Below are 27,779 nucleotides of genomic sequence, written 5' to 3' on the forward strand. Positions count from 1 at the left end.
GCAGCAGATAAGAAGCATTTGGCCCATCTAGACTTCAATGTTCAGTCCTTGGTCATGTCTTGGATTCACAATAGCTTTATGCCTTATACCATACAAGTTTACATTCCCTCACCACATTAGCATCTACCACTTTTTCACTTTGCCGAAGGTCTGTTCCATTTACCGCTTATCCTCTCAGTAAAGTAAAACTTCCTTACATTATAAATAAGCTTTTAGACCCTCTAGTTTTAGATTATGACTTCTTGTTATAAAATTTTCCCTCTTTGGGTTTCTAGAACTGTAAACAATAATTTGGTGAAGTCTGACCAGAGATCTGTAAAGTGGCAGAACCATCTTATCTTACTAATGGCTCTAGTCTACCCTGTTGGAAAAAGACATGCCTTACCATTAAAATCATTTTTAATACCTCTAATAAAGATATTAAAGTATGAGTCCCAATACAGATCCTCAAGTTACCTTATTAGTAATCAGACCTTCCTCTGAATGTAGAGCATTAATTACAACCTCCTGTTACTTGTCACTCAACCATTGCCTTAGCCATTCTGGTATTTTAACATCCAAACTCAAAGACTGCGATTTATTTAGGTCTTCTATGAGGGACAGTATGCATTATCTTACTGTTATCTAGATAGATAGATCCACTGCTCCACTGACAAGATCTCCCTGTAGTAAACCCATGTGTTTCTGATCTTGCAAACCATTTACATCAAGATATTTTATTTAGCAACCCTTCCTTTTAGGATGGGTTGCATCCATTTTCCCACTACTGACATAAGTCTTCCCTGCTACCTTCTTTGTAAAGTGGTACTATTGTTATAATTATTTATTGTTTTATATCGCGTCATCATATTCTGCAGCACTGCATAACTTCAAATCTTTTGGAACTATTCCTTTAAATGGTGACTGGAAAAATCTGCTAAAGGTTTTGCCAGGACACTTCGAAGCTCTCTTAAGTTTTTGGGTATATCTCATCAGATTCCATGGATTTGTCTGTTTTTACCTTGGATAGTTTAGTAGCTCTTCTTCCATTTGTAAACACATATGCTTTACATGTATCCCTATTTCTCTACTAACAGAGGTCCACCTAACTCTTTAAAAACTGAACAGAAATATTTATTTAAGCAGTCAGCTAGATACTTATTCTCATTTATATAACGCCCTTCATTTTTGTTTAACCGCTTTGTGTCCAGGGGTTTCATTTGCCTAAGTGATTGAAGCTTTTTTGCTACTTTTAGCATTTCATTGTTCAACCATGATTCCCCTTTTCCATGTTCAGAGTATCTGCATAAATACTCCATTACTTCAAATACTCCAGGGCTCCCTTGCCCTTAATTACTGATTGCAGCACCGATGATCAGACAGTAGGTCTCATAAGGACTGACACTGCTGAAAGAAAATGCCCAAACAGAAGAGTGCTGAGTTATTCCAGTGTACTATCTGCATCAGTGATGCCAGCTCCTGCTGACAGAGGAGACCCCAGGCCTGACCTCCATACCTGGGAACTCTAGGGGTTTGACCCGGAGATTGCCGGGTGAGCGCTGCTCCTCCGGTTCTCCGGGTCAAGTCCTGCTCCCCATCCATTTTTCCTATAAATGGGGGTGTTTCCCGCTGCTGTCAGATGTCAGCGGGACCGCCCACCATCGTCAGTGGGCGGTCCCGGCCGCGTCCCGCAAGGGAAGGCTCCGGGTAGCCGGAGCCGAGAAGTTCCCAGGTATAACTCTATTATATGCAAAGAAGGTATGGCACATATTTCTACAGAAATATGTATTAGTATATGTAATATGAAAAAAATCATGTCACAGTTAAATAAGCTAGGCAAAAACAGGGAAATCATGACTTAATCAACCATAGATTTAAATTGTATCCAGCCCAGTAATGACATAGCCAATAAATATACCATAAAAAGTAGAGCGCAGCCAGTATCAAGATCAGAACATAACAATGCAACAAAACAGCATCCTTCTAGAAGTTGTGTGGTATTATATCATTCATTTATTAAGCTTCCCTCTATCGCTACACATTAATATGTATATAAAAAAAGACACACAGGGCTTATATATGTATGTATACCATACCATTGTTCAGTATATTGTTTCCTATATGCTAATCTGTGGCTGTTGGTTTCCCGCTATGGTATAATGAATAGTAATAAGCTATCTCCAAAGGGATTTCAAAGCGATTTGAAGGAATAAATAATCCTACTCTTTGATCTAAAACAACTTTGAACTTGATAGTCATTTTTGCAAAGACTGGATCAAAGAAAAATTGCTGGTACAGTTGGGATGTAAACTGAAAAGGACAATTCAAAACAAAGAAATCAATTAGCAACACAATTAGGTTCCATAAATAACAAAGTAATTTGCAGCATGTCATCTTTTACTTTCAGAGTAATTCTATTAGCAGAACAATATGTTTTTGCTGCTTTCAGTACCAAAATAACACAGTGCAGACATTACCAGATTTCACATACTATTCAAAAGTAAATCCAAGTATTTTAATTCCCTATTTTTAACCAAATTGAAAATGCCTTTCAAGTAACAACTACACACTAACCTTCTTCCTTCAAATGTTACTTCTAAGAACAGAAACCACAGAAGGAGGCTTAACAGATGTAGTAGTTTATGGAGTTGTTTATAGATTCTCAAAACTTGCTATGACCAATGGTTGCCTTAACCCCTTAAGGACAATGTGCTGTCCCTAAACCCATTGAAAACAATGCATTTTGAGACCGTACATGTACGGGCTTTGTCATTAAGGGGTTAATGACTGCTTTAACTCTATCTGGCAAGTTTGCGAATAATTTCACAACCCACATTATTCCAGGACCCCTTTAGAACATCCCAGAGATTGTCTAGAGAGGTCAGTATGTTTCTCCATTTTACTTTTACATTTTCCCAGAGATGTACAATGGGCTTGTGGTCCAATGCAGTGGGAAAGCCATGTAAATTGACGCTCCTTACTCTTCCTTGGAATTCAGCTATGCCTTGCACAGTGTCAATGTGTGTTTAGGTGCGTTGCCCTTCAGGAAAATGAACCCTCTTCCCTACAACTTTAAGTCAAAAGTGATGGTATGCCTTTGCAAGATAGAGTATTTCTTCTCTCTGGTCAAAGTGCAGTTGGTCGGGTGCAAGTCACCATCTTCAGAATAGGCAAAGCAGCACTACGCCTCAATATTTTCTGCACCATATTTAATTGAGGTTTTACACATAGTCATGTTAGCCTCTTAAATGAACTGTGCGATTGCAACAATCAACAATTTTTTGAGTCTTCCGCTGGGAAAATTTATTGGTTGGCCCATGCTAAAAAAATTTGACTAATAAGTGGCTTAGAATTAGCCTCTCTCCCACAAAGTCCACCCTTTGCTAGTGATCTTTTTACTGTACTTTTGTTTACTGGGGTTGATGTTCTTGGTTCAGCTGTGCTTAAAAAAGCTGTGCTTTAATTGCAATTATGTTAACTTGATATACTGGTCTTCTGACCGTTTGGTCACATTAGGTCTGCCTGGCCTTGCTTTGGATGTAAATGGTTTGATTTTAGAAAATCTCTGCAAGGAAAATTGATGTCGTTCACAGGTGGTATGCGCACTTTATAGCTGAACTCATCTTCACAGTGTCATGCTTTCTTTGTACAGTATGTAATTTACATACTGTACCACCCAAGGACTGATGTATGTTGACTCATTTATTGACTTGTAGTACCTGTAAACAAAGAGAATCTCTACAGTGTGTGTTGTATTGCCTTCTTTTAAAGTATTCAACTTAGCTGCAATTTGGGAAAGGTTTTTCAGCACTCAGGAGAACAACTTTTCGTCAGATTACTTCACTAAGCTCCTTTGACATGATTACAAAAGGCATTTCAACTGATGTCCTTCTTCAAAGGCCCCAACAGGAGCGCTAGTAGAAAAACCAGCAGGAACATACTGACAGAATTAACATCATGTGTTAATAGTTGAAAGACAAAATGCAACTGACATGTGCGCTAGGATGTTACCCTTTAAATGAAAGGGTAACAGTTTTGAGAATTTATAAGCAAATGGTGTTTAAGGATAATAATAAAATGGCAATTTTCCCATAAACGTCCTCACCCTTTGTGCCATGGGGTTAATTAAATAAATCTGACGGGGTGTATTGCCCTTATATACTCCCCTCACCCATCCCCTGGGGGGGGGGTTAAACATTATACAGTTACTCTATTGGGTGCACAGATGTCAAGCCTTGCCTCCCCTGTACCCATACCATGTTCCTTGTGGCATGGGGGTTAAAGTATTTACCTGGTACATCATAGGTAAAAAATGTTGCCACGTCACCCCAATCATGGTGAGAACGGGGGCACTTCTGCTGCTGTCTGACAGAAAATCGGGGCAGACCAGCAACAGCAAGACATAGCCCCCCCCCCGAGCCTTTAATCACTCCTATGGGGGCAATAATGCAGGCATGATCGCCAGTTTATGGTGATCCAATCCTAGCTGCCATAGGCAGCTTCAGGGATATAGTTCAGTTTTCTAGCCTTTCTTGCTGCCTGATTACTGATTACAAATCATAGGTTGTTTTTTTACTTGCACCAACCGTGACAAAAAATGCAATGTGTTTTATAAAAATGGGAAAAAAATTATTGTACTGCAGTCTGGCACAGATTGGCACTAAAAATGGTTAAAAGAAAAAATGTAAATATCCCTAGTAAAATAGTTTAGACTGTAAGCTTTAAAAATGATATACCGTATTTGTCGGCGTATAACACACACTGGTGTATAACATGCACCCTCATTTTAACAAGGAAATTTGAGTAAAATTTTTTTTTTAAATAAATGACTTGGAAGCTCTGAACTTAATGTTGGAATAATATTTATTACATTATAACATTTATTATAACATTTATACCACGTATAAGGCAAATATGAAAGAAAAAGCACCTCTTTGAACAAAAAACTGAACAAAAAAACTTAATCAGAATCACTGCTATCTGGGAAACCACACACACACACATACTCAGACACACACACACACGAACACACTCAGACACACACACACACATTAATTTTATATAGTACTCCCTACCCTTTGGGAGATCTGGTAAGGGTCCTCTATATGTTCCAGCGTTTTACTTTTTGTGCTGATGCCGGGGCCGGAGTGACGTCATCACCCGGCTCCTGGCATCAGAGAGGGCGCAAGAGAGTTGTGCAGGGGAAGATTGTGCAGCTCTAGGATTTATCGGCGTATAACACGCACGTAGGGTTTTAGTTAAAAAAGTGCGTGTTATATGCCGATAAATACAGTACTTTTCTTTAGCACTTTTGCCTTTTCTAGCCACTTTTGGGGCCAAACTCCCAGAATATCATAAAAAAAAACAAACATAACTCTACTTTGGTGATACATGTCATTTATAGTTAAGCCTTGTAACTACCAATAAATGCAAATACCAGGAAATATGAGGTGTTTCCAATATCAGGACAAATACCTACATTTTGTATAGATATGTATTATTTTTATAAGTGTTCCGAGCTCTAGTTAGGGCCAAATGAAGGAGCTCCTCTATCCCCTGATTGGGGAGAGGACGTCACCGCAGGGGCCATCGTATTGCCCCAAGTTTAAATTAGGGTTTCTTTAACGTCTTCTTTCCTGATTAAAGAATCCGGGGGATGTCGTCACTGCGAGCGCTGCCATATTGCCCTGAGTTCAAGTTAGGGCAAAATGATTACGCCTTTGGTGAAGTCCTTTCCCCAGATTGGAGGATGGAGGAAAGGACGTCACCGCAAGCGCCACCATTTGGCAGAAGTACTTGCTGGGTTATGTCCTCTGAGATGCAGATGAAGATAGGAGATAGTAGATTGAAGATAGAAGAGAAGGGAGGAGATAGCAGATTGAAGATAGAAACAAGAGAGAAGGTTGAAGACGAAGAAGATGTGGAAGCAGTCTGCAGAAGTGGATGGAAGAGCAAGTAGAGAAACATTTAGAGAGCGTGAGCGAGAGTGAGAGTGTGCGTGAGTGTAGGCCCACAAATTTTAGACTGAAATTCAGAGCATTTTGCTTAGTATTCGTCCGATTCGTGGGGAGGTCTGGCCTCGTTTTTGGGGCTTTGTACGAATTGCTGAATTTACCAAAATGCGGTAAACAAATTTGTACGAATCTGAATATACAGTATACAATAAGCATACAATATATTATTTGTGGGGGTACACAAAATGAATTAGTGGCCCTTAAGGGGTTAAAACATGTTGATTGTATGTTTTTGCATGGGGGCACAAATCTTAATTGCAAATCGCAGGTTAATGAATTTGTGAGTTGCCTCTTTTTTTTTTCACATACACTCAACTCTTCTACAGTAAGGGTGTGGGAGTTGTGATCTGTTTGAATGCTAATTCAAGTTGGCTTTATTGTATTAGCAAGTTAGTTAATTGTTACTTGCAAATTAGAATTTTGGCCAACTTGTAAAAACACACATTTTAGTGAATACATCTAACAGACTGTCCAGGAAGATCTTCAAAACACAGCAAAAGACATTACCATAGCGAAGAAAAAACAGTGCTTATTCAGAAACAGCAGTAAGAAGCACCTGCGAGTAAAATCACAGATGTGCCTGCAATGTATCCAGGTTCTAACAAAAATGCTTATTTTGGAAACCATGAACATATAATTTTGTATGTATATAAACCTGTATTCACACTGCTGCGTTGCAGTGTAATCCAGTTCATCTTGTTTGACATAAGTATTGTTTTGCTCAAAAAGGTAGTTTCTTTATGCTATATCTGTGCTCCTTAAATACTTCTCAATTCCCCGCCTCTTAGAACGAGCAAACTTGTTTCATCTTGAAGTTTTCTAGTTAACAGACATGGGCAGGTGGAATAGATTTTACAATAGACAGAAAGCTTCTTGCTCCACGAAATGTTCTGCAGTAACAAAAAAAAGGGTTAAGTGGTATGTGTATGTAATTTATGTAACATTGCTTTGGTGGAGTTCATCGCCTGCACTGACGAAACAGTTTGTATGTAAACTTATATTTAAGTTTCTTAACCCCTTAATGACAAAGCCCGTACATGTACGGGCTCAAAATGCATTGTTTTCAATGGGTTTAGGGACCGCCCATTGTCCTTAAGGGGTTAAATAAAGTGTACAGTATTATCTAGTGAATTTTGTATGACATCAGTACTGTTTTGACTTTGCTCCATTAATATCAATCGGACCCTTTCAGATCAGAGCAAGCCAGAACATTGTCTCAACCCTGGTGTTTTCAACCTTGATGTTTTCTTGTTAGCAGACATCTGCAGGTGGAATAGATCTTACAATAGACAGAAAGCTCCTTGCTCAACATAATGCTTGGCAGCAAAAAAGTGGTTAAGTGTAAGTTGTGTTTAAAAAAGGAAAATGGTATGTGTATGTAGTTTATGCAACATTACATTGGACAGATCTGGCTGTGTTCATGCCTATTCAACATGTATGGGGTAAGAAACATTCCCTACAAAGAATAAAACATTTGAGTTTGAAGGCAAACATGAAAATGGGATAGAGAACAGATGGTGAAGCAGAGGGGAAGTTGGAAGTGTTTTGAGGGGGTGGGATAGAAGTCCCAGAGGATGAGAACTCCAGTACAATACAAAATCCAACTGTGCAGATTATTTTTCTTTTCTAAACAGGATGAAAATCTTGCAGACCAAAATGTGTGTGGAATACTATTTGATACATTTTTTCCACTGATTTTTTAAGTTTAATGTTCTCATATTTAACACCTAGCTACGCCATTTTATCATATTTTGTTATTATGAGTTCGTAGACTGTAGCAAACCTTAAACTCATAGATTACCTACCTAAAATATTTGTTCACAGAGCCTCACCGAATATTATTAGAGCGAAAATTTGGATTAGATGCAGAATACATTAGATCCCAACACCTTGTCCAGAACTGTGTTTTTCTAGCTATATTTTCATATAGCGTATGAAAAATGTTGACAATATATTAAACCTAATTCCCCTCTATGGTTAGATACAGCACAGCTATTATCCAGCTGTTGCTGTTACTCTGTTGTCAGTTAAAATCATTTTCTATTTTACTTTTTTGTTTTAATATAGGTCGAAATATTTTTTTATGTGAATTTTTTTATAACAAAAAAAGATTAACCTTTATGTAATAATAGCAAATACATGTTAAATATCAATAAAATTATTTTACTTCTTAAATCTTAAATTTGAACTGCTGCTTAAGTGAAGTTCCCTGGTATATGAAGAATGTTTACTGGGTTTGGCCGAACTAATAGATTAAAGCATTTTATGAGAAAAAAAAGGAATTACATTTATTGATGCAAAATTATGGCTTAACATTCAAGGGGAAGATTTAGGTCTATGGAATCTTTTAAAATAGTATATTAAATATTTTTTCATGCTTAAATCAAGTACCTAATCATAAAAGCATTTATTTATTTATTAGAATCAGTAAAAACTGAATAATTTATATTTACAGAAAGATGATTTATTTACCAATTGATGTAATAAAAGTTTAGGGCTGTCAATTGTTAATATTTTTGATATATTAAATTTATATAAACTCCAAATTTAAAAGTTATACTCTATTATACCGTTTGTGTCAATAATTGGTTGAATGTTTACATACAATACATTATTTTTATTTTCATGAAATAAAATTATAGTAAAGTATCCTTTGTGATCCGAAAGAGTGAATATACACACATATCAGTTATTACAAAGTAATTCAATACACGAATACAGAGGAATATATCAACAAATTTATCATTATTACTATTACTACTATTTTTATTAATTGATTGATTTATATAGTGCCATCATAGTCTGCAGTGCTGTACAAAGGGTAGACAAAACATAACAAGCAGTGTATTGCATAACAATGTGAACGTACAGAAACAAAAGGAGAGGAATAATATCTTTTATATCATTCATATACACTCTCTCTAAACATAATTATATCTCTTTTTCTTAGTAGCCCTTGTATTTTAGTTTTTAATTTTTGTAGAAACAGCTTGTGAATATTATGTTGCAAATATCAATAACAATCTAGTCTGTGTTTTAAAAAAAACATGTTTTAGATACACAAATTTCTTAATTCTAATACTATTGCTTATTAAGTATGGCTAATGGGCAACATCGGGTTAAAGACATCCAATTCACAAAAACAGCCTTTTGTAACCTATATTGCGTTGCAAGTTTTTGATTTTTTTATTGTGTATTTTCCTTATTTTAATTTTATGTTTGAATGAAGGACTATATACAAATCAGCATCTGTCATAAGAGTGCCGATTGCATATAACATAAATTATCGATTTGCATTCTGTATGCAATTTACTTTCCAGTGACGTTATTACTCAGGTTGCCAATTTCTCCAATCCAAATTATGAAAAATATAATGAAATATTTCAGTATTCATTTCCAAGATTGGATAGGGTGACATGTTAATGGAACATGGGGAAGTGTAATGTGCTCCTCACTTGGCCTAGAATGTTTATACAAATCTCTAATCCAGTCAACAAGAAAAGGTCACAAGGACATAAAGGGTCATCTCCTTTTAACATACTGTTGATCCCTCCTAAAATCTAATTCCTCCTTCAACACTTTTTTAACTGGAGCCCTTGTACTCCCTGCATATCGATCAAACACCCGGTTATACAGTCTCCTTGTGTTTTCTCTCCCCTATCCCTTTCTGCTTTATTTATGGACACTTAGGTCATCCTTTCCTACTCTATCATAAGTGGCACAAGCTAATCCTTACCACCTACATGGCTAACAAAGGTAAACAAAACACCGAAAGCAATGGGACATATGGTATTCAAGTCCTGTAAAACACATATACATGTGCGTTGCAGGTTTCTGCAGCTAGACATTTTTAGGACACCTGCATTCTAGCCCTACAAAAGTATGGTTATAATCATGATTTGTTAAATGTTTTTGTGTTTATTTTCACAGTCATAAATTCAAGGAGAAAGTAATCTGTATGCAACTTGGCACATCTGTTCTGAATGGATATCCAAGTATGTCCCAGCAGATTCAGAAAAGTTGGTTAAGTGGTTTTCAAAATTCTTGAACACTCCGAATATGCTAGATGTTTCTTTGTTAGGCTGCAGAAGAAGCCCAATGATAGAAAATAGCATGGACAGTGAAAATCGTTAATTACCTTTAGAAACAGGTATTGATATTTATATAATTGTTTTAAATGGTTAAACAAAGTTTTAGTGATAGATTCTATACAAACCGGCAGGCAACTTGCTATTTAGAATGCACATTTAATGTTTATTTCTCTTTGTTGATTTCTGCACCATTTTTAAATTATTTAAAAACTTAAATTCCAGTACCCATATTGGTATTTTAATTTCTGAGTTGTTGTCCATTTTGCATGGTCTCTAAAGCAGTTCGGTACATGCATTCTTTAGTTACTGGAATTAGAAATCGAGACCTTGTTTTGATAAAGGTCTGTCATGATATGTGAGCACAGCATATCACATTGTGATTGCAACTTGGCCCCCACAAGCCTGTAAAGACTGAAGACTCAAGCGTTAACCCCTTCAATGCTGCAACAGTGATCTCACCATTGATGCCGTTAATGCTGCAAATCACTCTCATGAAGCAACTATGCAGCATATGTAAACACACTTACCATGGTATTATATACACCCCTCTTTTCAGGACTCTTGAAAAAGGGGTGAATTGTGCATATTATACCCAATATTTTAATAGCAAGAGAAAGAAATATTGAGAGAGAGAGAGATAGAACATCATAGATTTTCATGGCAGAAGTGGAACTGGTCCATCTAGTCAGCCCTTTATAAAATCTTTTTGTAGCTTTCTTGAATTTCTTTACTGTACATTTACTACCTCCACATATCTACTACCCTTTCTATAAAGTCAAATATATTTTACCCCGTTTGTATTTTCAATATTATGTCACATTCTACAAGCATTTTAGTTGATGGCAGAAGGGGGCTATATCAATAGTCATATCTGTCAATTCTCCTGAATCTTTGAAAAGTAATCTGTTATTGGATGTTGGAAATGTAAATTGTAAACCCATGTGTTGTTCCACCTACTCTGCTGAATGTTAACTAAATACTATATTAGAAATGCAATCATTTCTATCCTTCCAGTAAAGAATTTGCTAATTATGTAAAATTGGTTAATTAATGCAAAATCATGTCTCATTAATTAATGAAAATTAATGAAAAATGAAAAAGGTTCATAATGTATTGTGGGTTTTATGTGATTTAACCTTTAGAGAAAATAATGAAATGACAGATCTGCTAAGGTTTATTTGCTTAGCACACCGGGGAAGTAGTTTATGTTTTGTCGTAATGGAACAACACTTTTAACGTGTTTTAAGTCTTTTTGAGTATTACTTGCATGCTGTGTTTTATGGTCACTCAAATACTTGTGAAAATATTTGTTTTAAGGCATATGTATGTGGAAAAACATTTAAAAATTAATGTCAAACTTGTATTTAGAAAAAAGGGAATCTCTGGTCCAGTATTTCAGAGATAGGATCAAAGTTAAAATTCCCTTTACAATGAATAAGCACTAAGAACACCCAAGGTGTCAGTAAGCTCCTTACAATGCCTTTACCTTCAGGCCTCGTGGGATTCAATGATTCACTGACCATGAAAGGAGATTCAAACTTTGGCTGCAAATCTATAAACAATAAAGCAACATTTTGAAACCAAATTCCTTTAGGAACAAAAAACCTTGTCTAACAAAATGTCTTATAGATGTTTCTTTCACGGGCAAAAAGCATTTGCCATCCATTGATGCTGGGAACTTTTTTAGCCAAGTGTCATGGTTGCACCATGCTTGCCAGGCTCCTGTATATATTATACCTGTTGTGGTGCTATTCTCATTTGCAGCCTCTAGTGGCCACTGTTCTGGGTTTGGGAACTCTGGCTACTCAAGAATTGCGTCAGCTGGGCCTAGTTATTTGTACAGCCCTACCTGCAAAAACATGCTGCTTTTTGCAAATGGAGCCTTTGCATTGTTTGAGATGCAGCCTTCTGTTATTTCATTGGCCCCTCATCTGTTGCTATTAGCAGAATCCTGTCCGTATTCAGCCATAGTTATGACTCTGGTACAATAGTTATGAGAATTATCCCACACTTAACATTAACAGAGCCGTTTAAAAATTACTAAATTTACCATTACCTTATAAACATCAATGTCCAAGTGGTTTTACCTATTCTTAAGTGAGTAAAACTGATGAAATTAATGTCAGACCCCAGTTGGCCTTAGACTCTTGCCTGAGGCCAACGCCTGTTAACCTACCTGATCAAGTGTGTAGGAGTATGAGCCTTTCTAGCCCAAGCTATAGAAAATCATATATTGAAGCAGGGAAGGCCTAGCACCTTCTTCCCCAGGGGACAGGTAAAGCCAAGTGGTCCTATCAGCTCCTTGACCCCCACCGTCAAAGCACATACGCACTGGCACACATATTCAGACATACTCTCACATTTACACACATACACACACATAGTCCCTCATACACACTTATACATACACTTTGGCAATGTTGAGTACCGTGTACCCAGTGGTCGCCCAAGGAAATAGTGCAGAAGTTGATAGACATATAATGCATACTTCCCTTTGCAATTGTAAGATGTCCAGCAGCGCCTTTAGCTCAGAATTGTCAGAAAACAGTGGGACTCTGGTATAACCATCTACTGTCCTGAGACATCTGGTCAGAAGTGGTCTTTTGTGTATTTGGTCAAAATTAATGGTCTCCTCAATGCTGGAAAAATACAGACAGATACTTATCCATCTTCCAATACCATCAGGGAGACATCTGATTGGTCCCATATGCATTCTGCTACATGACAACCACCCTGTGTATAGAAGAACAAGGAGTCCTGAAAGTGATGGAATGGCTCCCACAAAGCCCTAATCGCAACATAATCACGTTTCTCTGGGGTTACATTGAGAGAGAAGCAACTGAGGCTACCCAAATCCACCCAAGAACTCTCCAAGACATTTGGAACAACCTACCTGTCAAGTTCTTTTAAAAACTGTGTGCAAGTGTACCAGTTAATAACTGTGTTTCAACCTACATATTTAATTGTTTAATCATACATCTCTGTATGCCTACAGACTTTGTGTAAGGGTACCTACAATAATTGATGCTGTTTTGAAGGCAAAGGGTGGTCATACCAAATATTGATTTGATTTATATTTTTCTTCTGTTTACAGTGTGTTAAATGATAAAAATTATTTACACATTTCACACCTGCCTAGATCTTTTGCTAGTGTACATACACTGTCATTCTAACATACATTTATGCATACATATATATGTACCCTTTTACTCACCCCCTTAACTCACAGCTTTCTTTCTAGCTGTGCACTTTTGCTTTTAATATGGGACCCCTCTGTGTCCCTGCCTCCCTGGGCTTGTCCAAAAATCGTTCACAGTCTGACCTAGACCAGCCCATTCCAGGTCTGACCTGCTCTTTGTGAACAATTTTGGACTGGCTTGGGGGCAATTGCTCTTAGGCCTATTTTCCTGGTAATATCCTTTTTTAAGATACAACAGTTCCTCCAATCATAATAGGAAGCAATATCCTTAAACCAAAGCAACAATAGGGATAATGTTTGCTTAGGTATTGCCTAAAATTATTTATGACTTGCGACTATTATTGCAATAATTTATTTACTTGGACTGTCACTCCCTCCTGGTCCTCATGTTTTTTGCCTGTTAATAAACAAATTGTAAAAATGTTAATATCAATTTTCTATATCACACTTACTAATTCAGCAAATGATTCCGTGTTCATCTCCCTATATTAACATAAAATCTTAACCCCTTAATGACAAAGCCCGTACATATACAGGCTCAAAATGCATTGTTTTAAATGGGTTTAGGGACCGCCCATTGTCCTTAAGGGGTTAAATAAAAGACAAGTTACACAAAAAATCTATTATTTATTTATATAGTACCAACAGTTAATACAGTGAATTTACAAAGCTTGTGGGTGGCATATCAAGAAAGACAGACCCAGGTCAATACCTAATGTAAACAGATACCTATTTTTAAACTTAGACTGTTTCCCGCTCATTTTTTTTTATCTTCATAATTCCTACCAACCATAACTCTTCTACCATTGCACTGCCTCACCTCATTTTGTCAGTCTATCCACTGTTGCAAGATTTCATACAGTCATGCTTCTTTGGCTTAAATTTCATGTTGTTAGCGTGGTGTTTATATAAATTGTGGCAGTGACAAGATATTGGACCTTTATTATTTAGAGGATATCCGTGCACAATGAACTCAACTCTTTAATGTGTGACTATAGTGACTATATAGTTTACAGTGAACGTTATCTTTGTTAATGCGTATTTCAAAATATATATATAGAAGGCCAATGTTTTTAAGCAACATGTTTTTATTTTTGCTTTTGTATTTTCTCCAATAGTACTCCGCAGTACATTCATGTGGGTATTTCTTAGTTAAGGTATGTGGAGACATGTATCTTCATTTCCCTTTGCACTGAAAAAATTTCAGATCAGTAAGAAGGATTCAAACTTACAGGTGCACATTGTAAAAGTGAATGTCTCTTGGGACTACCAATAAATTTCTTCCTCACAGTGGAGTAGTGATGAAATTCATAGTATGCTCTGGAGTGAACTAGGATTAACGCAGTACCCGACACACATGTTGATGTTCTCTTTGAAGAGCAGAGGGGGTTTAGGTTATGTGAAACAAATTAGGCATCAGAGCAGGATGGGGGAATAAGAGAGGATAGGGAGCATGTGGTATTGTCCCAATTCGAAATATTTTGAATACCCTAAAGTAATGGTTGATTTATGCATTTTCCTCATGCCATCATCTATACTATCCCTGTGGGATGAAGAAAAGCTACAGCTGGACCTAGATAGAATGTAATGGATTCTATATAAAAGAATGTTGGTTGCCATAGATTCTATGTTCATTAGCTTGATTAAACTTATATAGCAAACAAGACATTTCAGGGTGAAATGTATTATTATGTCATCAAATATATTGCAAGCTAGGCAATGGAGTTGATGTTTTTTATATTTAAGAAACAATGGGAAAACAATATTCCTTTAGTTCATAATATGATATCTGCTGCTTAAAGTTTCAATGAATATATCAAGAAACCCAAGGCAAAAAAAATGGTTTCATGCTAATTTCCAACTAATATTGGATAATAAGGGTTTAACAGAATAACGTATTTTATACCAGGGGCTGACAAATTTGGTTTGTATATTGGAGCCTGCTAAAAAAATGTAGGAGCTGTTTTTTTAAGTCCCCATAATATAAAATATTATATGAATCTTAATTAAGAAATATGTCCCATTCTAAAGATAATAGATATATCTGACAAAATATATGTAATAAATAATAGAAAAAGTATTGATTAATACATTAATAAATAAAATATTTGTCAAATCTATATTAATAATAATCCACTTAATAAAGAATTTATATTCTTGACATTTAATAAGATGAAGCAAATCAAATGAATAATGAATTGATAAATATTCAATACTAAAATATACTAAATACATTTAACTAGCATACCCTCATACAGTAACACAGACAATAAAATCACATGTTTACACACACCGCAGTCACACATGCTAACACCATGTGCTCATGCACACACATGCTAACACCATGCAACAATATACACACCTTAACACTTTATGCTAACATACTCTCTAATACACACACACTAATACCATACAGTAACACACACCATGGACTCATACATGCTAACGCCACACTCTCGTACACATGCAATAGCTATCCAACCACATACACTAACACACACACTGACTCCGGCACTATACATACACACATACTGACTGAAACAATGCATACGCCCATACTGACTCTGACACCATACATACAAACTGACTCTCACACTACAGCAAACACAAACACGCTGATTTTAGCACTGTACATAAACAAACATACATACACATTGACTCTAACGCTATACTGTACATACACACTCAGGGTCACATAACATGGGCGCCAGGATGTTGTACACACGTACAGATTGTATCTATATAATGTATGTATATAATGTAAAGTGTTATTTGTATGAATCTATTGTAATGAAACCTTCATGTCACTCAAAACATGCCACATATATGTTTTTGTTTAAATACCCAATTCTATAAATGCAGTTTATAGAATTAAACATTCTTCCACTGCATTCATGGGTTAAGATTGGGAAATAGTGGACAATTGATATATGCACAGGAGATCAATAATGGCCTTAAAAGCATTCCCAAATGTAGCTCAGTGCCAATAAAAATATTGGAAAAAATATTTGCCAGACTAGACATTTGCCTATTGGTGGCGAGAAAAGCAAAGTAAATGGGTATAAATGGTGGCTACTCCTGTATATGTTCTAGCCACTCTCAACTAATCTTACCTATTTTAAGCCTATTCCACCATTTTATACCATATGTCTTGCTTACAAAGCAGTTTGGATATGGAGCAAGTAGGGTCACTAAACTTTACTCAAAGGGGCCCATGCGATGTAAACAATGTTTAAGCATATTACGTAATCAGTATGTAAACTTTATAGTCTTTGTCTATGTCTAGACTTTCAACATCAACAAGCAAAGTTAATATCACTGTTTTTGAAACATCAATTTTACCACAATGCAGTTATCTAAAAAAATGCACAGTTTTACCAATTGTCTGAAAGTTGAATTGATATTCCTTCCAGTGCTAGACTTAAATCCATGAAGAAAAATGTATTGCCAGCTCTGAAGCTACAAATGAGTTAAATAGCCCAAAAAGAAGTTATTGAGATAGTAATTGTTGCTTCCATACATCTATATCTGGGTTAATTCAGTCCGTGCCTGCTCCGTGAAGAACAACATTAAGTCTGTCATCACATGGCCATTAAACCAGTATGTATGTGTTGCTAAAAATGCACATTGCCAGATTAATTGCAGAGCCGGGGAAAGAGGAAAGATCTGTCACAGGAACTCTTCAGTTTTGTTTGTTGGTAAACCTTCTCAGGATGTGCCAAGTGTAATCAAGTCACACAAAATAGTTGTTCCTACAAGGTGTTCTTTCATCACGTCTTAATCACAGGAAGTGCATGGCTTTTTCACTCATGCATACACTCCAAGTGCCCTTATTTAGAAGGGACTGTCTCACTCTGTGACCTAACTCTTTCTCTCCATAAACACATACTATATATAAACAAGAGAACATGTACATAAAATGCATTATTACATGTATTTTGCCCAATTACATACTGTATATAGTTATTCATGGGACACAAAGCCTTGGAAAAACACTGACCTATACAACTGTAAAGCAAAGGTGTAATTTTTTGGTCGCTTGAAGTGCTGGTGTAGTTGAACACAATTGGGAACCGCTTCATGCTTTGGTTATATTATATATTGAATACATTGCATATTGAATATACGAAGATTTAAGTATATTTTTTGTAAAGATATACCGAAAATTCTTAATTTTTATTTATAAAATAAATATAAGTGAAAAAGTCTGTGGTACAACTGATATAAAGAGTCAAAATAAACAAAACTATAGATTTCTTGATCTAAGACAATAAAATAAGCATAGGTTTATACTCTTTCTTAACCCTGTGAGTTTACAAACAACTTAAAAATATGTTTTTAGCACATTTTTTGTTTATTTATTTCCGCAAGAAATACAGCATCTGCATATTTGATTAGGTATTTATCAAATGTTAGCTGGATGAAAAGAAATAAACTTATCTCCAATAAATATCTCCAAAGTCTCCTGAATAATACAATACCATATATATTATGGTATGTCCTCAAATAAAAGCCGTGTCAAGTCCAAAACGTTTCACGATTGAACCAAAGCATGTGCACCTTGTGTCACCACCCCTTAACATCACAATAACCCATAGAAACCATATTTTGCTTCAAAGCATGCCCCTTGTAGATTTAATATACACCCAACTAAACTTTCTAGATCGCCCACAGCAACCATGAATCATCCAAGAATGGGGGATTTTTGTATTTTCCGCCAATTTTTTTTTATGTTCCAGGCATATTTGAGAAGGAATGCTTTATCCTGGTCTACCTGGCAAGAAAGGAAATGCAAAACTAGTCCAAAACACCAAAGTAACCCTCACAGTGAATGAATATTATAGACACAAATATTTCAAGAAGACTTGGGATTGCTACACTATGTTTCAGAATACCCAAAAAACTGATAAAATTTGTTATTAGCCTCACAAAATATCTCTCCTATCTTAGGACATTTGGTAATATCCTGAGAAGCAAGTTGAAGCTTTTTTCTTAAATATGGTTGTTTACAATACTCTTCTGGGGTTCAGTTTATTATGTGAGGTACTCAGTTGCTGCATTTGATGGGACAATTGGACAAAATGTGCTCTGGAAGATATATCTGAAAGGTATAACGAATCAAGCCTATGGTAATGTTATAATTTGTTCCCCTTCCAAAAACCATAAAACAATTATGCAATCTGACCAATTTTTTTTTGGAGAAAAACATGAAAGCATTTGTACATCTTGGCAAAATGGCTGGATTACAAGTGCCTAAAAGCTCCTAGTGAAATACCTTTGTCTGCTTTCTAGAAGTATATACTTTTGTGGGTGTATTTTTAAGTGATGGTGATGCTATACTTTTTCAAATGCGTTATATAAGTCTAGCAACAAAAATAAATGTTAAAGTTTAGAAACTATAATGGGCATATTCTGATTTGTTTTCTAATCACTAGAGTGTGAAAAACTGTTATCACAAAGGAATTTAAGAATTTTTATTGCTTAAACATTCTTTAACTTAAAAAGGACGGAGGACGTAATATTAAGTCCCAGCAAAACTACTATTTAAGGGCGAGAACATAATATTATGTCCTCCAATACTGTTACTGATCGCTGCTAATTGCAAAAGCACAGACCTCAATCAATTTCACAGCTTGTGGGCAATCCAGGGAAGATCATGTCTGTTAAACAATGAGGCAGCACATTGGGGCGATGCCTGATAATTTGTACTGCCCCTTTTAAATGAGGACAGTTGGGAGGTAAGCATGGATACTTGCATAAATTAGGCACATTTAGAATTCTGATTTACAGTAAATTTGGAAGAGTTATAATTATAGGCCGCACATTTGTTTCAGTGACTGCCATAAATTTGGCAAACATTAAGGCTTATATTTACTCTAACACTTTGTTCTCAAAAACCATTTTATTGCCAAAATGTAAAGCACTTTATTGCACATGGCTCTGTGTTTGTAGTGTTAATTGGGTACTCTGAATTATTTATCGCAGTAAAATCAAGAGGTTTTGAGGACCCTTGTAAAAGAGTAGAGAATGAGTAAATGATACTCTTTGTCGACTAATAATGAGCTGTTTTTTTCAAACTGCCACTCAGGTTCTATGTTTTCTTGAAACTGTAATTAATTTATCCCATTTAATTGTAGTCACATTGCATTAAGGTTCACAAGGGTTCTGTATTTTCGTGAACAATAGAGACTTGAGGAGACTATACTAGATAAAATCTCATGATGACATGGATGTCGTCTGGTATTATTGCATTGACTGGGTTTGATGTGCTGGCCTTTAAGGTTTCTCACATTTATATTCTTTTAATTTTTGTCAAGTACATTTCACACGAAAATGCAAATATATGCATTGTATTGTGCTAGTTAGCATAATGAAAAGGAGGGAAAAAAAGTGTGAAGAAAATTAGCCCTTTTTAAAATTAATGCTGTATTAGTAGATAAAGCATCCAATTAGTATTCAAGCAGACAAAAATGGTAAACAGGAAGCTGTTGGTACTGCTCCAGCTTTCTCTGTCAGATGTAGTTAGTGATTTACCAGTACATAGACTACGTAAATTTATGGATATATACAAAGACTGTATATCTAACTATTTTATGTGAACTACTCAATTCAACCTATGACCTCTAAACGTCAGAAACATTAGATACAACTTTATTCTTTATTTGTTTATTTAAAGGTGCAGCCATGCCCAATATATTTGCTTCACTGTCCCTTGTCTTATATTTGCTTTCCTGGTAGCTGCTTCATGTTTTCTGTCAGGCAACAAAGGCTGTTTTTCTGAATTGAACCTAGAAGGTTCTGGGCTACTGACATGAGTACCTTCTGAACATGCGAACGTATCAGATCATAAAAGGAACTGGAGCTGAAGAAGCTATGTAGACTATATCACATAAAAACACCTTGCAAAGTGCAGGGGCTGTAAGGCCTAAATACAAAAGAAACCAAAACAAAAGAAAATATTGATGCAACCTGTATATACCTATAATTTATATATACATTACGATTTATATTACCTGATTTTTGTCTCTTCTTAGGTAATGTTCCTGACATCCTGATTGGTCTGACATGCCTCGAATTTTGTGGGGTTTAATTCCTTTTTATGTCATCTCCCTGCTGTGCCCAGTGCCAAAGGGACTAGAAGATAATTCTAATAACGCTTCAACCCACCGTGGATCTACAGATGGCCCCTGCTACGATGCCAAACAAAGGCCAAAGTACTGCATACCAGATTTTATCAATGTGGCTCTGGGGCAAGAGGTAAAAACATCCAATACTTGTGGGCGTTCCCCCCAGAAACTTTGCTATTTCCTAGACGCCACAAATGTGACATCGCGTAGGTGTCAACTGTGCGATCAAAAAAAATCAGAGACTTCCTATCCTCCTTCATACATGACTGACACAGATGCTGAAACATGTTGGCGGTCAGAAAGTGGAATTACATTTCCTCAGAATGTTACCTTGACTCTTCCTTTAGGCCGTAGATTTGAGTTAGTTTATGTGAGCTTACGATTTTGTTCTCCTCGTCCTGATTCCATGGCAATCTATAAATCTATGGACAATGGAAAGACATGGATTCCATTCCAGTACTATTCTACTCACTGTCGTCGGGTGTATAATCAACCAACCACAAGTGCCATTACAAAACCCATGCAGCATGAAGCTACGTGTACTGACTTCCAAACTGGAGTCAAACCTCTCACTAAAGGACTTGTAGCATTCATGCCATTGGCAGGCCGTCCTTCAGCCCGTAGATTTGAATACAGCCCTGTTTTGCAAGACTGGGTAACTGCTACAGATATTCGTGTGGTCTTTAATCGCCTTCATCATGGCAAAAAAATGGAGATTCGGAGGAAGACAGCTTTCTATGGTGTCTCTGAGCTACAGGTTGGTGGCAGGTGTAAATGTAATGGTCATGCATCCCGCTGCATTGATGGAAAAGAGGGACTTACTTGTGAGTGTCAGCACAACACAATTGGTCCAGAATGTGATGCCTGCAAACCATTCTACTATGACAGGCCCTGGCAGAGAGCAACACCAAGCAACGCACATGAGTGTGTGGGTAAGTTTTTTGTACATTTGTAGATCAAAGGGATGCCGATTTTCTTTTGATAATGCAGAAAAACATTATTTTTTTACGTAAGCAAGTCCAAGATACTGCATGAAAATAAATTAGTAAATTGCATTCTAGAAGTTTTCAGGATATGACATATAATTGATATTTCGCACATTTGAACAGATTTTCCTCTTTAAATCCATTGAAAGTACTTGTCAAAAATAGATATCAATACTGTATATTTAACCGTATATTGGACACCCTCCCTCTTAAGTTAACTTAAGCATATGACAACGTGGTTTACAAGCAATAAGTATTGCAGTATATTGTTCAAACCCTACAGCGGGCATAAATAAGAATAGTAATATTAACTGATTTAGACTGAATTATTTCATGCCTTCAAACAGAAAACACCTGCACCTGGGCAGTGATTTTCACTGTTTTATAATTAATTTAGGGAAGTATTATGAATTGTACATGTTATTCTAAATTCACATTTTAGAAAAGTCATCATCCTTAATTGGGTTTTAATTTTTAGATTACCATATTTACATTGGTGGATCAGTAAAAAGAGAGCCTTTGTATTGAAGAAGAAAAAAAATACATATCCATTCATAAAAAAGTAGACAGGAGCAATATACTAAAAAGTAGAGGGGCGCAAGTGTATTTATGGTATATTTATTGCGTCCCTCTACTTTTTCATTATTGTTCATTTAAGGATTTCCCCTTTTTTGGGAAGAGGCAGCGTTGAAGATATTAAGAATATAATTAGTCATTTTCATTGATGGTTTTTATTTGAGGAGAGTTTTATCTAGTATTTCATATATCATTCACCTTAGTTATAATTCATTTTAGAATGACTATTTCATATAATTTTATTTAAACTTGGTTTTGTTATTTTACCTCCCAATTTGTTTATTTTTAAGTGCTACATTATTTGTTTCTAGTATTAACAATATATACATGTGTTACAAGAATCTTTTTGATAAAAAATATGTGAAGAAAATGTGCTAACCTATAAAGATAAGCAACAAAAATTTGATGATTAGACAGATTGATTTGTGAATTTAAATCTTAGTGCTGGGGGCCAGGACACAGTTTTCTTGGTGGCAGCCTGGGCTGGTTTTCATAGGTTTGCTGCAGTTACATTTAGATAACAACCTAAAAAAAAGCTTTTAATAGATACTTAGTTAAATGCGAATGGTGCATACCCTCTCATAAAATAATGGCAGAATTATAGTAAAATTATAGTATAAATTATAGTAAAAAATGCTAAATGTCCTTAAAATCCTCTACTTCCCTTAAAATAGATATGGCTGAACATACAGGCACATATTATAAGCATGCACACTGGTTTAATCCTATAATTATGCTAAAGAAACAAAATATATGTAGAAAATACATATTCACACAAGTATGCAAACCGTTTTGCACCACTTGTGCACTATAACACCCTCATCATCAGTGTTATTGAGGATGATCGGAACTGAAGTCCACAAAAGTACATCAGCATTTTATTATATTTAAAAGACACAAACAAATAATCTCATGTATTTGTGTGTTGTATCTTTTTTCTTTTATATGACAGGAGGAAAGTTTTTACAGTGGGAGAAAGTGTCTGATTAAGATCAGATCAGCGATCAGATTTAATTTTGATTTTGTACTGTTGTAAAAGAAAATGTGATTTTTCAGAAATATTTAAACATGCAAAATTTGTGGTTGCAATCCTCGGTCATCTTTGCCAACCTCATATGTAGGTGGATGGCACTGAAAGGGTGAAACGCATGATGAATATATATAATTATTTGTTTACAAATAGCGAGGGCAGAATGATGTGCCACTTACAAAAGTATCTCGTTAAAGCAATTCAATATAATAGTATATCACATCAAAACAAATATCATATTAATCATTAAGATGCCTTTTTACTACTTTCTCATCACATCTCCAGCTTGTGAGTGCAACTTGCATTCCCATCGTTGTCGCTTTAACATGGAGCTGTACAAGCTTTCCGGGCGAAAAAGTGGAGGCATATGCTCAAATTGCCGGCACAACACTGCTGGGCGTCATTGTCACTACTGTAAGCAGGGATACAAGCGGGACATGAGTAAACCTATTAATAGTCGAAAGGCCTGTAAACGTAAGTATTATAACCTTTACTTTACCCGTATAATATCTCTATAGTCTCAAAAGCAACATAAAATGTATTCAGAAAACCATGTGTTTTTAACTGTGAAATAGCCATGTTTGAGTCCTTTTTGTTAATACATACTTAATTAACACGTAACTAAGCTGCTAAGAAATAGTTCCCCCCAGTTCCAAATTTTACTGTAGCCGTTTGCATTCCATTCATTGATACATCATTGTATGCTATAGTGTTATTTCAGACTCATTTCCCCCTCAATCAGAATGCCAGTGGTAAAATATAAAATGCAAATGATTAACAAAAATATTATGATGCTATAATTCCCAAAGGATGATCCCCACTATTTTAAATACCAAGTAAGTAACAATAATATACATATAGGTGTGATCAGCAAATAAGATTGGTAAACTGTCTGTCTTTGTAGCTAGATATTGCTTGGTACACAAACATAAACACACAAGGCTAGACTTACATCCTTACATTTTTACACATTTTCTATATAGATACACTCACTGAACACTTTATTGGTTACACCTTGCTAGTACCAGGTTGGACCCCCTTTTGGCTTCAGAACTGCCTTCATTTTTTGTGGAATACATTCCTTAGATATTTTCGCCCATATGGACATGATGGCATCATGAAGTTTCATGAGCAAGCAATGAAAATCGTTGCTCGAAAACGAATGGGCCAAAAACGAACACTAATATTTTTTGGCCCATTTGCATATATACATATATATATACATATAATGTCACTGTACACAGATGGCTGCAAACAGTTGAGGCTTAGATGACATGTTCACACTTAATGTCTTATTTCCAGTTGCTTGTTATGAAAGCCGTATGTGGAGCCAAGAGAGGATTATGGAAAATTATGAGGCTACTTGACGATTCCTCCATGAAATGAGCAATGCTTTTCTTGTCGCCTACTTTGTTCTGCCTGATTAGAAAGCCAACACTCTTGTTTTAGTTGAAGTAACTTGAATTGAAAGTACTTTACACTATTAATAGTAAGAACACTCAAAGTGCTGCTTTGCTTGTGTGGCAATAAAATGAACTCACACTGGATACTAAAAATGAATGTCTTTCCTGGTTACATCTATTCTGGTTATATTCACAATAATGTACACAGAAGTCCAAGTTCAGTTACATTATGTAAACACTGGGCTGCCCATGTGTTATAAGTACTGTGAATTATTTGTTCATTATACTGGCAATACTATATGTTTGTACTTAAATGTATAGAATTAGAAGGAGAAGGGCTTAACACTTGAACAGTCCAAGCTATATATTAGAAAAAAAATATTGAAATTAATAGAAGTTATTTTATAATGTTATCATTAGTATAACATAGACTCATAGCCTAGATTTCAGTTACAAACTGGGAATTTACAATACAGACATTAATACCAGGGTGCTGGAATAATTTGTTCGCATTCACTTAGTTCAGTGATTTAGTGACCCAAAACACTTTTGAAAAAATACCCATTAAACACTGTTTAGTCTGGAAAAACCCAGTGGACATTTATCCCGCCCAACTCCAATAGCCCTTAACTGATCACCCCTGCATGACTTCAATGTGAGTTATTACTGTCATAAATCAAGTAATCAAATCATGTTTTCCCAGCCTGCCAGTGCCATCCAATTGGGGCAATAAATGCAATATGCAACCAGACAACAGGCCATTGTCAGTGCAAAAGTGGTGTCACTGGAATGACCTGCAATCGCTGTGCTCAAGGATTCCAACAAAGCCGATCTGCACACATGCCTTGCATCCGTAAGTACTAAAAGTGTATGTCGCTAGTATCTCTCTAGAAACAAGTGGGCCGTAAGCACACCTCCCAAGTGTCCCTCCAAAACCCTCTGCGTCTGTTTCATCTCCTGATGTCCATCTTTTCTAGGAGCTCAGAATGTTTGCAGGGTATGAGTGTATCACACTTCTCTACATAATTAAAAGCCATAATAATAATAATAATAATAAAAAGTTTTTAGAAATTAAATTGTGTTAATAAAAAAACATTATTTTTCATCTATAATCCATACTCAGTAACGTAAATAGTTAGTTATAGATCATAACTTAAGGACAACCTTAAGGACAATGGGCGGTCCCAAAACCCATTGAAAACAATGCATTTTGAGCCCGTACATATAGGGGCTTTGTCATTAAGGGGTTAACATAGAAAGTCTTCATAAGGCTTCACCCCCTAGCCTCTCCTCTAACGAAACTGTTCCTTTTTGGTGATTTTAAATTATTGGTACGTGTGCTTATTTTAAAGGCTGTTAGCACAGATTTCAGGGAGTATATCATGATGGGTGAATTTATATAGCAATCAAAATTATAGAATTTTGGTAATAATGATGTGTTTCTCAACTGGAGCCAAAGATATTTCAGGGGGCCACAGGAAAAACAGGTAATAGGTAGCCACAGCATATGGTCGGTCCACCCGACCATAGAGAAACAACGTGTATTGTACTTAAAATGCTTGGTAATGCCAGAAAACATACCAATTACTTGTGAAAAGCAACTGCAGGAAAGAAACTGTGACCTCTTATCATGCAAAGATATTGTTAAGGGGGTTTTTAGAAAACTGGAGATGTAAGCTAACAATATTGAATGTCAGAAATTTGCCCAGTTTTTTTCTTTTGGCATTAATCCGTTTTAATTTAAAAGATGATGGCATACTCAAGGATGTGGATCATTTGAAGAAGCTGCATAATTATTTGAAAGTTTGTTTCCATTACCTGCTGAATTTGGCTATTCCAGCCTGGATAATGGTCCCCGGTCCTGCCATTCTAGTCCAAGTTAACCTAGGCCAGAATCCTTTGCTTAGCGCTATTGCAGGGGTTGGTTTGCAGCTAGGAGCCAGTTAAAAAAATGTAGGAGCCAATTCCTCCCCAATAATGTATTTACTTTCATTTATTATCCCCTGGTCTGCAGTTTAAGGATGTTTATTGAGGCAATAAGACATAAAACACACTTTCTTTAGTGCTGCCTCAATTTGTACTGCAGATGGTAAGGGACATTTTACACCAAGACTCAAGCTTGTATGTTTAACCATTAGTCTTACACACACACACACTAACACCTTACAGTAACACACTCACACACTAACATTCTACACTCATGTACATACACACTAAAACCATACACTAATCCACACACACTATATGCTGACATTCACACTCATACTGATGCCTTACTGTAACACACACAACACTGTGCATGCCAACACCACATTCATATACACATACACACACAACCCAACACAATGCACATACTATTTCTAACACTAAACATATATAAAAACACACTAACACTATGCACATATAAACACTAAATCTGGCACTACAATATAGTAGACATGCTGACTCTGACACTACACCCTGACACTATAGTATACACATATACACACTGACTATAGCAGTATACGTTTAGATACTGACACTCTGACACTACAGTATACACTTACATAAACTATTCACCTCCCTCTGACCTCGTTCTTCCATTGTGAATCTGGTACCCTTCACTCTCCTGCAGGGGCACGGGTGCCGTGAGGTGCCTATTGGGGTGACATAAGGTGGATTACGGCACCGCTTCGCCACATTTCCACAGGAAATCGTAGGGTGCCACATTCACAATGGCAGCCCTGGTCAATGTTTACCCCCTTGTCCCACAAACTCTTGAATAGTGGTTTCTAGTCACCCTGGCGACCTAGTGCACAGGGTTTGTCAAGCCCTGCCATATTGGCATACCTGGGAACTTCCCAGGTACCAGGATTCTTGCTCTTGTGGGTGAACAGCTAAGTAAAGAGTTGGGGCTAGCCATGTGTAGGGGCATTGCTATTCCTTGACGGTCTTGAGTGGAGAGTGGAAGGGAAATGGGGACAGGACCCAATGACACTCACCTGCCTGGAGAAAGAAGAAACTGACCAGAGGAAGCAGGGCTTTTCTTCAAGACCCTGTGTAGAGTCCCCAGGCAGGGGAAAATTGTTTGGGTTGATAATGCATAGTGTGTATAGACAAGCCATTTGGGCATAAAAGTGTTGCAAACAAGCCTTTAAGGGGCACTGACAAGGCTTGGGTAACCACATTTTATTTATTTATATATTTATATTTCTCATATACACACTGTTTCACATATGCACATACAGTCACATACACATAAAATACATGTTATACTATAAAAAAAATTTAGGAAGCCTTGGGAACCATGTTGATTGCAGAATTAATTTTATAATAAGCATACATTAATTACCAGACACAAGCAGTCTTAGACAAATAACCCCCTCCATTAGCAG

General features: G+C 36.2%; 1 protein-coding gene across 1 annotated transcript in view; it reads left to right on the plus strand.

The window, feature by feature from the left end:
• LOC128470478 (netrin-1-like) overlaps window positions 1–27,779 on the plus strand; it is a 55,544-nt gene that overhangs the window by 14,640 nt on the left and 13,125 nt on the right. The window contains exons 2-4 of the mRNA XM_053452373.1: window positions 20,318–21,342; window positions 23,288–23,476; window positions 25,109–25,258. Of these exons, the coding sequence (XP_053308348.1) occupies window positions 20,349–21,342; window positions 23,288–23,476; window positions 25,109–25,258 (1,333 nt within the window). The 5' untranslated portion in view covers window positions 20,318–20,348. The remainder of the gene's footprint in view (window positions 1–20,317; window positions 21,343–23,287; window positions 23,477–25,108; window positions 25,259–27,779) is intronic.

This window comes from Spea bombifrons, chromosome 12 (genome assembly GCF_027358695.1).
Source record: "Spea bombifrons isolate aSpeBom1 chromosome 12, aSpeBom1.2.pri, whole genome shotgun sequence".
Lineage (NCBI taxonomy): Eukaryota > Metazoa > Chordata > Amphibia > Anura > Pelobatidae > Spea > Spea bombifrons.